A 13435-nucleotide genomic window follows, 5' to 3' on the forward strand; every position below is an offset into this window, starting at 1 on the left:
CTCTTGTTCATCTTGCCGAGAATCATTTTGGTCGTTTGCCCAACAAATTAGATGCTTCTACCAGTAAATTTGCCATGAAGAAGGCTGTTTTTACTGGAGCTGATTTCAGAGTGAGAGATTCTAATGCCCACCAAGCTCATATCGCTGTGGCTGTGGAGGGTGCTAGTTGGACATCTCCTGATTACTTCCCTCTTTTAGTCATGCAATCCATCATTGGTTCTTGGGACCGTTCTTTAGGTGCTACAGGACATTTGGATTCAAGATTATCTTCTGTTTTACACAACAATCAACTTGCCAACTCGTTCATGTCATTCAACACTTCATACAAGGACACTGGACTCTGGGGTATTTATTTGATCACCGAGAATAAGGAACGTATTGGCGATTTATTGGCTTCAACAAAGAAAGAATGGAGTCGTTTATCTACATCTGTCACCGACGAGGAAGTTCAACGTGCTAAACAACAATTAAAAGCTGGTTTATTATTAAGTTTAGACGGTAGTACTCCTATCGCTGAAGATATTGGTAGACAATTGCTGACTTCAGGTGATCGTATGTCACCAAAGGAGGTCGAACAGTTGGTCGCTAAGGTCACTGTCGATGACGTGAGACGCGTTGCTAGAGAGTACCTGAGTGGTGATGCTGCTGTTGTTGGTATCGGTGCCGTTGATAATATGCCTGACTTCAATAGCCTTTAAGTGTTGTACACTTTATCGCCTTTTCATTTAAAATAAAATTGTATTTAGAATTTAATCAACCAATTATACCACCTCATGCTGTTAAGCTTCTTAACTTGCTTTAATAAAAATAAAAAGCATGGATGCAACAGAAAGAACTTACTGATTTTTAAGATTTCCCCACGTGTAATCAAAGCACATAAACTGACAAAAACATGCGTCGGATGACGAATATTATTGGTTAGAATCAATCGTCTAAAATCCAGGCTGAGCAATACGAAAGACATGAAAACAGCAAATGCAACTTTATTAATTATTTCATTGGATTAAAGTTTTTCGTCTGTGCTGATATACATCATGACACAGTCCTTTCTTTTCTTTTTTTGTATATCAATAAAGTTTTGTTTATAAAACTCATTTCCGTCTTTCTCATCTAATATATGTCGCGAAATACAACCTATCTACCTCGTTCATCTTCATACTCTTCAAGATCTAATAAAAGTAGTCTGACAGTATCCTCTTCCTCCTCCTCATCTTTTGTAAGAGGATTATCAATAGTTCCAGCGAGTCAACAACCCAATAATACGATGTCTTCCTATAGTGAATACAGTCGGCCCCCATCATATTATTCTTCGTCAACAAGCGATAACGACCGTCGATATCAGCAAACTTTACCCGACATTCCTTCTTTCTCATCTGCCGAGTATTATAAATACAATAATGCAACTTCACCTCGTCTTTATCCATCGAGTGCTTACAGAGTAGCTTCATCTTATAGGGATGACCAAGTGGATACAAAAAATTCTTATGTTGATGAAACCATCCCTGGCGGAAAAATCGACCCATACTTATCCACTAGTACCAACGACTTAGTTTTTCCACCTACGCCAGATATGATACAAAAAACCAAAATGTTGCTATTGGAAACCGAGGAATCCTTCACGGTTATTTATGCTGGTGACGCTATTTACAAACCTGACAAGGGGATTTTAAACAAGACCAAGAAGTGCCATTTTGTTTTGACTGATAACTTCATTCTCTTGTATAAAAACTCTCAAAAAGCGAGATCCGAGATTAATTTTTTTGATTTGGCTGACCAAAGCTTAGATAACAAGACATTGGATAAAGACCGTATTTTCCTAAAACTGAGTCACATCTATGCTGTGCATGCTATAGTAGCAACGATACAAACCGCGTTTCGAATCGAATACTTTCACCCGCAGTCAAATCAGGCGCTTCACCATATACTGACAGTAGATACACAAAAAGAATGTCGCCAATGGATTCAAGCGCTCCGACAATCGGTGAAAATCCATCACCCTCGTATTACAAGTCTTTCGCCTCTGGAGAGAAACAATGTCATCGATCGCTTAACAAAACAAAGCGACCATTTTCCAAAATCTGAACAAATCAAGACTTACAAGGTGGTGTTTAAAGAGAAACGATATAAAGCAGGTAGCGATACGGCTAAGGAGGTGTTTTTACCCATGATCTTTGCTATTGGTAAATTCAGTTTTTACTTCTTACCCGTGAGTATCATCGATGATGAATATCTTAAGATGGTAGAACGCGATCGATTTGGTTTGTTATCAATCACATCCATAAAATACGAAGATAAAGATGACACAATTGTTCTCGAGGTTAAACAAGTAGACAAAAACAATCGCCAGTTAGTGTTTGCTTCATCATTCTGTGAAGAAATCATACAAAATCTTCAGCGTGCCGTGGATTCAATTTTTCCCCATTCTAGTTTATTTACATCGCATGTTCCACCCCGAATTAAGAATACAAAAATAATTCCCTTTCAAATACCTGTGGATCCTGAGGATGAAGTTACAGGACATGATGATGAAGAAATGCATCGATTTAGTACCACACTCAGAGCGTTTACAGCTGCCATGAATCTCAACAAATCCCGTTTGAATTATTCCTTAGATGGTGCCTCAAAATTAAAAGTCTTTACACTGTTGCCACCCAGCGAAATCAGTTCTTTTTCTTCTCCTTATCAAAAATACGAGCTATTGTGTATTTTTAGGACGCTGCAAGTCAACGTAAGTCCTATCATTAACCTGATTATACAGCTTCTAATTGATTTGTATGTTAGAATATTTTTGTTGAGGTATGCTTTGCAAATCATACACTTCATTGTTTAGAATCTTGGCGGATCCAAACAAACCAAGGCTGGACCGAAAATACAACTTTAAGAGGCGATAATATCCTTTCCAATGAAATCTACGACCTCTTGACCAACCTGAGCTTATTACGAAAGCTGGATCTTTCTAATTGCTCCATTGGAAATCCTATAGCTGATACCCAGCAACCAATACGTCGACATACTGCTCTTTCTATTATCGGTACTGTCATGTCTTCTGGGAAGACAAATATTAGTCGCATTCGTCTTGGAGAGAACAAAATGGCAGAAACCGATCTCAGAAAATTGACCAAGGGTATTAAAGAGCACAAAAAATCTATCAAGGAGCTTGATCTGAATGACTGTGGTCTTGAAAAAGATCTAATCGAATTGGTATTAAAGACATTATACGAGAAGAATCCGGATCAGATAATTTGTTTGGATTTGTCAAGCAGTAATGGAATTGCTATTCACCCCGATTTGGTACAAAAGATGATACACTCATTTAGGAGGTTACGCGTACTACGTATGCGAGGATATAATTTATTGGGAATGGATTATAATTTTCAGTTAGAAAGCAGTCATCTTCAAGAACTAGATTTGGGTGGATCCAGAATGAATGGTGATATTGTAAATCGACTATGCCAATGGATTCAATCACCGTCTTTTCAAAGCATTGAAGCACTTCATCTGGGTGATTGTAACCTGAACGGCAAAAATGTTCATCATATCTTACAAAGTATAAGCTTATCTCGCAACCGTGACATGCATCTTAATCTAGAGCGTAATCCAATTATGAAGGAGGTAATGCACTTGCCGACTCTCTATTCATCCATTTTACAGGGCGAAGGCCCGAAGTCTCTCTCACTTGCGCGTATTGAATGGGATGACTCTACATTACGGGAGTGGATCGACTGTTTAAGAGACAACCAGACAATTTCTCATTTAGATTTATCAGATATCAGCATGAGAGATACGGATGAAATTTCAGAAGACACGGTGCGTATTTTGACGTCTTTCTTTGAAAGAAACCGGGTAATGACAGAGCTTAAACTTAATCTCCAACATACCATAGAGCCCCTTTCTCCATTTTTCAAGAAAAGTCAATTCAAATCAGTTATTTGTAAAGCCATTATTCAAGCGCTTCACGGTCTTCGCCACAACAGCTGTCTCCGCCACATTGATTTATCCGGTCTAAGATTTGGAGACGAAGGAGCATTAGCTTTGGCTCGTGTGTTAAACACCAACCGTACATTGCAATCCATTTGTCTTGATGAGAATCATGTAATAAGAGTGTTCCTAGAAGATATAAGAAAAAATGTGTTAATCTTTAATATTATTTAGATTTCCATTGAAGGATATCGTAAACTCAAAACAGCCATTGAAGAGAATGCTACACAAATCATTTACCTGCCTATTCCACGGAAGGACATACGTTTCCAACTTCAACACTTAACATTCCGAATTGAAGATTTGATTATTTCCGAGAACGAGTCTCAATTTTTTCTTATTCATACAACCGCCAGTGATAGCAAGAAAATGAAAAGACATGAGCTCGAAATGATCATTCAAGAACGTCGTATCTGTGAAGCCTCCCTCAAAAACTTGGAAGGCGTCATGCATGCTATCGCCGTTGTTGTCAGAAAAAACGTCAAGGAATATGAGGAACAAAATTACCGTAATAGAGAATTTCAGTTACAGTCTCAAAATGCGACAGATGAACTATCAATGGCACAGGTGCGTCTGCAACAGACTGGGAGATCATTTAGTGGTACAAATCTTAGTGCTGTAGGTGTACTACCCCGCCCAAGAAGAAATTTGAGTAGCAGTAACGCCAGTACCACTAGTAGTACTAATAGCAGTATTTGTAATTCAGTTTCGTCAAGAAGGGGGAGTGATGCCCACTATCAGCAGAACATTAGAAGATCGGTGCTAGCTTCAAACCCTTTTAATAATCACAGCAGTTATTACCAGAATGGTGATTCTCGGATGTACTTATCGCGAAATATCAACAGTCATATGGATGAAGGGATATTAGGTAAGCCTCATTCATATGATAGCAATCAAATGCTACAGTCTCCTATCACACCAAGTATGGAGTATCCAGGTTCATACTATCAATACCCGCAAGCCGATCAGGCTTACGCTGACGGGCCTTCATCCCCCGATGTCTACAGCATGGATGATCCAGGATTCATTAGTGATTTTGGGTATGCAGATGATTACGAGCAAGAATTTTTTGAGTCAAACCACCCACGTCATATGCACCAGCAGAAGTTTGCAGATCAAAGCTCTACTTTTGACGAAGATATTGTAGTGGAGAAACTTAACCGTGTGATGTACCTCCCACCAGATTCCAGAGACTGAGATTACATAAGCAATTTCCCTTGATATATTCTGAAACAAACAACAAAAAAACAAACAATCATAAATAAACAATTATCTAATTTTGACATAATCCAGTTCTTGTTTCTCATCATAAATGAAACCTGCCCACCCATTTTTCTCTCTCTCATAAAAGGATTGATTATAATGGATTCCTTTTTTTTTGAGCAGATACTAAAACATGCTAAAAATTTAGAGAAGCTTTTACGGTCTTGTACCCCATTAAAAATTGGGTGATGCTAAACAAAAAAACATATTAATCAAATAGATAATCTCGTAGATGCAAGTCCCAAAACATAACTTATCTGAACAGACATGCCAAATTTGGAGGATAAATGCAATTGGGAAGATGCCAAAAAAGACATCTATGAGAGAGAAGACTTACAGGAAGAGGAAGAGGAGGAGATAAAAACTGAAGCAAAGATTAGTAGTTTACAATTAAACAAGAAGATCATCTCAAATAAAAACTAATTGGGGAAAGACGAACGGAGTGATCATACACCAAATGGAGTATATCTTTCTAATGAACGAAGACAAAACGGACAACATAATAAAGCCCAATCTAGCAGTATTTCGCTCACGATCATTATTAACGTATGCACTACTGACACTGAGCAGTACTTTCAGAATGATACAATGCACAGAGTGTTGAATACATGTATACCCGGAAAATATTGACAGTCTAGATCGAACGATGACTACTTTGTACTAATGACCAACAGTCCAAGTCGAATCGAGTTCCACCATTTTTGACCCAAGTGAATGCCATGCTGCATTTGACGACAACTTATTTCAAAAGATAAAATTCTATTTTTGATTGGATGACAGTTTGTTCGGTCGGGGGACATTCTCTTTCTGATTCGAATTATTGGATTGTAGACATTAAAGTAGCATGCTGATGTACCAGAATACAATTAGTTATATATGTAGCAGGATACATGTCAATAACAAGATTAAATTGTTAGGCAACTCCAAAAATATCACGCGGACCACAAATCGAGGAGCCGAACGGCGACCTTGTGAGGAATGCTATCGCTTATTCATTGCCGTAACCACTATTCACAATGCCTTAATGCGCTTGAAGATAGATTTCGTTTAGTCATAAAGACTTGGATCGTTCTTTGTGCATGGATACCCTGATGATGATAATAATAATAAACTGAAGTTTATACCCAAATAAAGCAGTTTAATCGTACTAATTAAGACTAAGCTCTTGTGATTGATACGTAGTACGAATCTCAGCGCGGTATGTAGGGTGTGTTACCTGGTACAAACAGCAGTAACACTAACTTGTGAAATTCGGGTTTTTGGCAAGAAGTTGGGGAGAAATGCACACGTGCCAGGAAGAAAAAAATACCAGCAGATCGGTATCTTGGACCTTATTACAGATCCCTTCATCAATGGGAAACATACGCAACAGGAATAATTACATGGATAAGGGAATATTCATATTCTTAGTGATAACGGCAATCCAATGTGAGACTCTTTTTACTATCAAGACCACTAAATATATTAAACCTACTATTAGAGAGTTTAGGGGACTCAGATTTTCACTAAGCGTTACACTACAACATTCACAGTGACTTTTATCACTGTCCTAATACAGACTAGTAGAAGGCCAATAACATGAATTTTAAAAAGTTGGTCTTTAAAATATGGGATATTGACAGAAGCGATTGGCTTATTTTAAGGACAGATTAGTGAAAGCGTTTACACTAATAGTGTAAAAAATGGTGGAAAAAAACACTAATCTGATTTCCAAACAGTATAATTTACTTTTTAGTCCAGTGTAAATTAGGCTGTTCTCAAGCAAAAAAATTGTAAACCCCTCTTTTTGGAAAAATTTGATACCCCCTCCATAAGGCAATTATAACCTTACATTTTTATAATTCTCTGCCAAAAAGTAAGATAGTACGCTATACTATTTTGAGAATTAATCCACCCTCTGAGGGTGGATTAACTTTTTAAATGGTTAGTAGAAATTTTCAACGTTTTTTGGCTGAGGAATATGAAATTTTAAGGTTATAATTTCCTTATGGAGGGGGGTGTCAAATTTTTTTGCTTGAGAACAGCCTTAATCCCCTAAAGTCTCTATTGATCAACCTGTAATTCTCGGCATCTACAAAAGGGAAAATCCGGACTTTATTAGGCGAACAGTATACTTATGGAAATGACAAGCGGTCATGTGCAATTCTATCAAAAGGTCCGTGAGACCAATTAACTAGCAGAGTTGAAGTCAATGATGTGCTTTTTTCTGTGTGTGATTTATTTCCCCGCCTAATTCTAGAAACTAAGACATGCATGTCGACTAAATATGAAGCCGCCGATTACTATGGTACCTCGTACTACCATCAATTCGGGTTGCTCTGTTTTTTAAAATAGCACGATCTTTAAATTAGCCTCGTTTTTTTTTTTAAAAAAAACATTCGAATGACGATCTATTTTATGTATTTAATTTTTTCTTTTGCTTTTTACAAACATGCAGACGCACACAAAGTTATAATATAAAAACTGCTGCATGATATTTAGGCTGTGCTACTCTCCCTACAGAAGGGCCGTATCACACATCTTTATTAATTCTCAGAGGAGTTAAAAATAATTGTATACCTTGACCAATAGTCAACTGATGTCCACCAGCCCCAGAAAGTGTTTTAAATCAGATTAAACGAAATATGATTATTTTTTGATAGATCATGACATACGGTGCATATATTTAAATGACATACGGTGCATATATTCAAAAAACATCATTAAATGTCATTGTAACTTGGATTTTACATAAGATGCACATATATAAAACAAATGAAAAAGCAGTAATTAAAAACATTGGGGGGGGGGTGTAACCATCCCGAAGAAAATTAAAAAATTCCCAAAAATTAGCACAATGCCATTTTAGAACACGTGTGAATGTAACAGTTTAAACTAGATGATTTTTTAATTTCTGTGCTTTTTTTTTCTTCATTTCTTTTTTTTTTCGACAGTCAATGACACCTATATCACAGGCACAATTACAGGATCCTAGCAAGGCAAGCAGCATTGTTGAATCCCTGTTTGAAAAAGGCCACCAATTAGTAAAAGAATCTCGAAATTGGCCCCTGAAATATACCAACGACATCGTACTAACACGCTGTATCAAATTACCCAAAGATTCCCACAAATATTATCAACGATGTAGTCTTCACAAAGATATAACCTACGATCAACTACGGGAACTCCTCTTTGTCAACCATGCAATGAATCAACCCAAATATACCAATTCATTGGAAGAGGCCGTCTTCCTAGGCAAATCGACAGCAGAATCAGAAATTTATTGGCTCGGCTTTCAGACCCCTATGCTCTCGTATAGCCGTGAATTCATCCAATTAATAGCCACACGCGAGACAGGTCGTCGATTTATGGTGGTGAGTCAACCGGTAGATTACCCTAATATGAAACCCCGAAAAGGATACGTGCGTGGCAAATACCAGTCATGGGAAGCCGTGGAAGAATTAGAGGATGGCACGGTGGAATGGATCTGTATTTCGCAAGGTTCGGGCGGAGGATATGTGCCTGGATTTATTGCAGATTACATTGTAGGAAGAGATTTGCATCACAATGTTTTTGGTGTTATAAAAACTATCCAACACAACAATATTAAAGAAAAATAATAGAAAAATAATAGAAAAAAAATAGAAAAAAAAAAGTTTAATACACTATGGGAGAAAGGAGTGGGGGGAGAAATATATAAAGGGGATTAATTATCTCGAGTGAAATGTTGTGGATGATGGTGATGATGAGGATGATGATGTGGTGGTGGATGGTGTTGATGTAAATGTGGCTGTATTGCAGATAAATCCAAAGATTGATTGTTATTAGTTGGAGTTGTAGTGGTATTATTCGCAGTAACAGCGGTACTTGTGTTATTTTGATCACCCCATCTTATTCGGTACATGTCCAACATATTTTCAAGCTCTTGCACCCTTTGTTGATATTGATTGACCTTTTCATGTAATAATCGAATATGATCTACTGATTTCCTTAGAATTGTACCTTTGTTGTTTTTACTGGCATCCCTTTCGGGTAAAAGTGTGGATAGTTCGAATATACGATCATTGATATTGTCTCTTCTTCTACGTTCAACTGCATTATGTGACTCTCTTCTTCTTCGTTTTTTATCAAACAACTGTTGCATACTAAAAAGGAGATGAGCTTTTATTTTCACGTGTTCCCCTCGTCCTGATTACAATGCATAAATATTTTTATGGACTTACTGTCTTTGCTGCATCTCATCATCTATGGGAGACAGATTATTTGAATCAGATGGCCTGTTATTATTAACAAATGAAGTTGACTCGACGGTGGATGGTGTTGATGCGTTCGTCACCCAGGATTCGTCCTGTTGCCCACCATAATATATCGTATTGTCTTTCCGACTGGTGCTGGGTTTGTAGGGTGTGGGGGTTGTCTCATAATTCATATTATTATCTGTTGTAAATTTTAATAAAAGATAAAAAAGAAAAACAATGAAATAAAATGAAGAAAAAGACTATTTAAATTCACCTGCGTCTGTCTGTGCGAGCCTATCAGATGCGGCTGAACTTGTGATAATAGGAGTAACACCTTTTGGAATGGAAGTATACATTTATTTTATTTTTGTAATGAAGAAAAAAGAGATGAGTAAATAGAAAAAGAAAATATATATTATATACACTATGACGTTGTAATGTGATACACATAAGAAAATCACGGGTTTAATAATCTGGTATATTCATAGTATCTAAATTGCACCAGGCCTTCTTCTTCCTCTCTTTCACTGTCTTCTGTCTTTCGACATATCAAACCCAGCGACTTCATTTTTTCTTCAAAGTGATGCACTTCTTCCCAATGCGTTGAACGCAGTGGAATCATGAAGTAAAAGTCATTCTTCATTAGCTTTTCAATAGCCACCGGCAAATGATCGGCATGTTCCATTTCGTACAACAAATCACTAGCAATCACAATGTCAAACTTTTGGTCTTTCCATTCAGGTGCTTCGTCTTTGGAGACCTTGATAAAATCCAACATGGAGACTTTTGCCTTGGAACCATTCAGTTTGACATTGTGTGCTACATTTTCAAGGACACGCGGGTGATAATCTGTAACGTGAATTTCGGCCGCGCCCAAATGGTCACATATTAAACCCACCATGCCAGTGCCTGTACCAAGCTCCAAAACGACACTTTGCGAGAGATTAGGTATCAGATTCTGCTGCAGCAGTTTTCTGCGAGGGAATAAATATATGAGTATTACTTAATAAATAAAACCACATCTCTTACTTGGCCATCATGGGAGCCGCACCCCAAGTTTTGAAACCGAGATCGTTGCCAACGTAACATGGCTCATGAAGAGGCACTCGTAATTCGTTACGTACACCATCTTGATTCAGGTACGGAATATGCCACGTGCGTGTAATAGATCCCGCAGCTTAATTTTAAAATAAATAAATATAAAAAAATCCTCCTTGCCAGTTTAATTACTTTACCTCCTCTACCAGACATATGGGCCAAGAGCCTGGAGGCTCTTTCCATGCGTTCATCATCGTGATCGTCATTAAACATCATTTCGGTCGAAATAATCTTTAATAGTAAAGAACCACTGTAGCTTTTGGCCTGAATAATGTCTTGTGGATGGACAATATATTGTGCATAGGTCTCGTCGTCGATATCATTGGCATTACTATCCCCCAATGTCATAAATCTATCGGCTGATAATAGAATTAAAGAGTCTAAAACATCCAACAATGAATCAATGTAATCTCGAGTCTTTTCGCCTCCCTTTTTGCCGCTGGATTTAGCCATGCTGGACAATTCCTCAATTCTTTCTAACAGACCCTCCATCCTTTTTGTTTATAAAAGAGAAAAAGAAAAAATAAAAAGAGAGAGAAAATCTTTTTCATTTGAAAGGCGGTATTTGAATGCTTCTTTTTGATGATTGGTGTTGCACACTGGTAACCAATGAAAGATTTAGGATGATGGTTCGCGTATAGAGAGCTTCTTAAAAAGTATTCACAGGTAAAGTGTCATCTGCCAAAAAGGATATGCAGCTCGAATTCTGTAACTGATAGTGACGTGCGCTGTGGTTGTACCATCCCCTCGTTTTCTCTTTCTTTTTTAAAAAAAGTTTTCTTCTTCTCTTTCCTTTCCACTCATCACAATGTCCAAGTACACAGATCCCGAACATCCAACACAAGAACCTTTCACTTCTCCAGCTGAGCAATCTAACGTTAATAACGGCAACTGCTGTGGCATTTTCTTGGTTCCTTTAGCTGCTCTGGCTGGCCTTGTTGACCAAATCATTCGAAAAACAGGCAGACTCTTTGGCGGTAAAGGAGGAGACACAGCATAATATATATAAATAAAAACGTTCGATTTTCTTCTTTTTGAAATAATAGTGTTTTTCTGATTTTTATGTAAAGAGAGAGAGAGGGGGGAAACGACAAAAAAAAAAAAAAAATAAAAAAAAGAGAGAGAGAGAGATAAACCAAATCTATTAATACAAATCGTTTTGTGCAGAATCAACACAGAAGCCTTGATCATGTAATATTTTACTCTTGATCTTTTCCACCTTTTCTTTGGCCTCAATTTCTTCACGTTGTGCCACTAAAATCTCTTCAACAGGTACCTGCCTTAAATTGATTTGTTCTTCCTTTTCCAAATCCTTATATATGTTGTTTTTAGCCATCAAAATCTTTCTTCTAATATAATCACTTACAATCTCTCCAAGAAGAACAACATTCTCTCCCCGGATTAAAAAGATACCTCGGTTGATATCACCATAGCAGTTGCCAACATAGATTCTTTCGATCGTGTCTTGTAAAACTAAATTGGCTATTCGGGACACTGTCAACACACACCATTTGAACAAAGACTCTATCAAACAAACCTACCGAATTGATCAAAAGACCTCAATGTTCCAATTAATTTACGTCCATCTCTCAATACAACCATAAGTTTCTCTACAACAGCTCTGTTAATCTACACGCGTGAATTCCTCCAAAATCTTATACACCCAAAACTATAAGTGTACTTACTATCAATACTATCAATAAGGCCAGTTGATGTCGTAAAAAATGGTCCACTTGAAATCTCCATTATATATGTATGTATTTCTTTATTATTATGATTGTTTGCAGAAAGAAAAAAAAATAGATAAAACTATGGTGTGTGATCCTTTAATCGCACTTTTGTGACTACTCCACTTCAACTGTACATTGTCTGAGCTTTTTTGATCGACACATACATGGTTTGCGCCACTTGCCCAAAAAAAAAAGGGTCACTCTCTACCCTCTACTTTATGGTTCATACATAGCATCCTTATGTTTCCTTTGTCACTAGGAGACACCGATAAGATAATGTCTTATTCTTTGATTCTTATTCACTCAGCTCTATGCATTAAGCAAAAGTAATTAGCCCTTCACCGTTGTCATGTTGTTACCATGCTGTTGTTATAGTTTCCCTTATGAGAAACGAAATGTTGTCAGTACGACATCGAAAAGATACCTGGCTTACAACTGGTTTTTTAGTACATAACAGATTTAATGCGTTTTAAATCTCAGTCACCAAGACATGTGTATGGTATTTATTTAGTCAAAGCCATAGGAATGCATGCTAACGTTGAAGTACACAATAATAAGCACTTATGTTAAAGGGTTTTTTCCCTATAAAACTACTTGCTGGTTGATGTCGGGGATGGGTTGCCCCTGAAGCCTGCTTATAATATACCATGTCACACAACAAGTAATCCCGCGCTATGTACAAAATTAAACCCCATGACAGGTTCGATTGTGAGATGCTGTGCTTCCAGTCTCAATTTACCGAAAGCCAGGTTGTAAATCACACGATTGAAGTGGTGTAGAGGCCCAGCTACAAGAGGAAAGAAAGATTCTGGTGGCAAAAGATCGTTCTTTTAAATTTGAAATCATAGAATTTCACCTGCTAATGATTTTCGAGCATATCCTATGATTTCGTATCCATTCTTTAGTGAGGCTTCTAAGTAAGTACTGGTAGCTCGGTAAGTGACACTTCCTTTTTCAAAAACGTTTCGAAGTGCATGACACAGACGAGAGTAGTTCCTGCACCAGGCATATCCATCTTGTTACAGTAATCATTACCATAAAAAGTGTCTAGACAAATAAAATAAAGATCCATTTAAAACTAGTTAACCTTCGTATGGTTACGGCCGTCAGTCCAGTGAGTTCCAAACCCAAGAACCGAACCTAGGAGAT

The 13435-nt window shown here is 37.4% G+C and overlaps 6 protein-coding genes across 6 annotated transcripts; 3 read left to right on the forward strand and 3 right to left on the reverse strand.

The window, feature by feature from the left end:
* Nucleotides 1-698, forward strand: EV154DRAFT_432353 (Metalloenzyme, LuxS/M16 peptidase-like protein; the record flags this gene model as incomplete). The annotated part of the gene is made up of 1 exon (XM_051596667.1): nt 1-698. A coding segment is annotated over one exon (698 nt), but the record flags the coding sequence as incomplete, so codon positions are not given.
* A 334-nt stretch (nt 699-1032) lies between these two features.
* On the forward strand, nt 1033-5266 carry EV154DRAFT_531933 (uncharacterized protein). Its single transcript, XM_051603856.1, has 3 exons — nt 1033-2728; nt 2782-4092; nt 4153-5266. Exons 1-3 carry the CDS (start codon nt 1118-1120, stop codon nt 5173-5175), a joined length of 3945 nt encoding a protein of 1314 aa, XP_051450622.1. The 5' UTR covers nt 1033-1117; the 3' UTR covers nt 5176-5266.
* Nucleotides 5267-8043: 2777 nt separating this feature from the next.
* EV154DRAFT_142117 (uncharacterized protein) lies at nt 8044-9137 on the forward strand. The gene has a single exon (XM_051594065.1). The coding sequence runs from the start codon at nt 8178-8180 to the stop codon at nt 8838-8840; it is 663 nt and encodes a 220-aa protein (XP_051450623.1). The 5' UTR covers nt 8044-8177; the 3' UTR covers nt 8841-9137.
* Nucleotides 9098-9367, reverse strand: EV154DRAFT_393401 (Myc-type, basic helix-loop-helix domain-containing protein; the record flags this gene model as incomplete). Its single annotated transcript, XM_051595139.1, has 1 exon — nt 9098-9367. A coding segment is annotated over one exon (270 nt), but the record flags the coding sequence as incomplete, so codon positions are not given.
* A 454-nt stretch (nt 9368-9821) lies between these two features.
* Nucleotides 9822-11184, reverse strand: EV154DRAFT_142217 (putative methyltransferase-domain-containing protein). Its single transcript, XM_051594066.1, has 3 exons — nt 10694-11184; nt 10488-10635; nt 9822-10432 (listed from the first exon to the last, which is right to left on the reverse strand). The coding sequence occupies exons 1-3, from the start codon at nt 11046-11048 to the stop codon at nt 9916-9918; spliced, it is 1020 nt and encodes a 339-aa protein (XP_051450625.1). The 5' UTR covers nt 11049-11184; the 3' UTR covers nt 9822-9915.
* A 464-nt stretch (nt 11185-11648) lies between these two features.
* EV154DRAFT_531940 (uncharacterized protein) lies at nt 11649-12371 on the reverse strand. Its single transcript, XM_051603857.1, has 4 exons — nt 12242-12371; nt 12098-12166; nt 11923-12038; nt 11649-11868 (listed from the first exon to the last, which is right to left on the reverse strand). The coding sequence occupies exons 1-4, from the start codon at nt 12300-12302 to the stop codon at nt 11701-11703; spliced, it is 414 nt and encodes a 137-aa protein (XP_051450626.1). The 5' UTR covers nt 12303-12371; the 3' UTR covers nt 11649-11700.
* Nucleotides 12372-13435: the final 1064 nt, after the last annotated feature.

The sequence above is a fragment of the Mucor mucedo genome, assembly GCF_025094135.1.
Source record: "Mucor mucedo strain NRRL 3635 chromosome Unknown EV154scaffold_237, whole genome shotgun sequence".
NCBI classification, from domain to species: domain Eukaryota; kingdom Fungi; phylum Mucoromycota; class Mucoromycetes; order Mucorales; family Mucoraceae; genus Mucor; species Mucor mucedo.

What these genes read in the sequence shown, in the direction of transcription:
- EV154DRAFT_531933 (XM_051603856.1), top strand. Translation starts at nt 1,118, where the DNA reads ATGTCGCGAAATACAACCTATCTACCTCGTTCATCTTCATACTCTTCA. An exon ending in TTAGGACGCTGCAAGTCAAC is followed by an intron (nt 2,729 to 2,781) that starts GTAAGTCCTATC and finishes TTTGTATGTTAG; the next exon opens with AATATTTTTGTTGAGGTATG. An exon ending in TTTGTCTTGATGAGAATCAT is followed by an intron (nt 4,093 to 4,152) that starts GTAATAAGAGTG and finishes AATATTATTTAG; the next exon opens with ATTTCCATTGAAGGATATCG.
- EV154DRAFT_142117 (XM_051594065.1), top strand. Translation starts at nt 8,178, where the DNA reads ATGACACCTATATCACAGGCACAATTACAGGATCCTAGCAAGGCAAGC.
- EV154DRAFT_142217 (XM_051594066.1), bottom strand. Translation starts at nt 11,048, where the DNA reads ATGGAGGGTCTGTTAGAAAGAATTGAGGAATTGTCCAGCATGGCTAAA. An exon ending in CCATATGTCTGGTAGAGGAG is followed by an intron (nt 10,636 to 10,693) that starts GTAAAGTAATTA and finishes TTTAAAATTAAG; the next exon opens with CTGCGGGATCTATTACACGC. An exon ending in GCGGCTCCCATGATGGCCAA is followed by an intron (nt 10,433 to 10,487) that starts GTAAGAGATGTG and finishes ATTCCCTCGCAG; the next exon opens with AAAACTGCTGCAGCAGAATC.
- EV154DRAFT_531940 (XM_051603857.1), bottom strand. Translation starts at nt 12,302, where the DNA reads ATGGAGATTTCAAGTGGACCATTTTTTACGACATCAACTGGCCTTATT. An exon ending in CCTTATTGATAGTATTGATA is followed by an intron (nt 12,167 to 12,241) that starts GTAAGTACACTT and finishes GAGCTGTTGTAG; the next exon opens with AGAAACTTATGGTTGTATTG. An exon ending in GAGGTCTTTTGATCAATTCG is followed by an intron (nt 12,039 to 12,097) that starts GTAGGTTTGTTT and finishes TGTCCCGAATAG; the next exon opens with CCAATTTAGTTTTACAAGAC.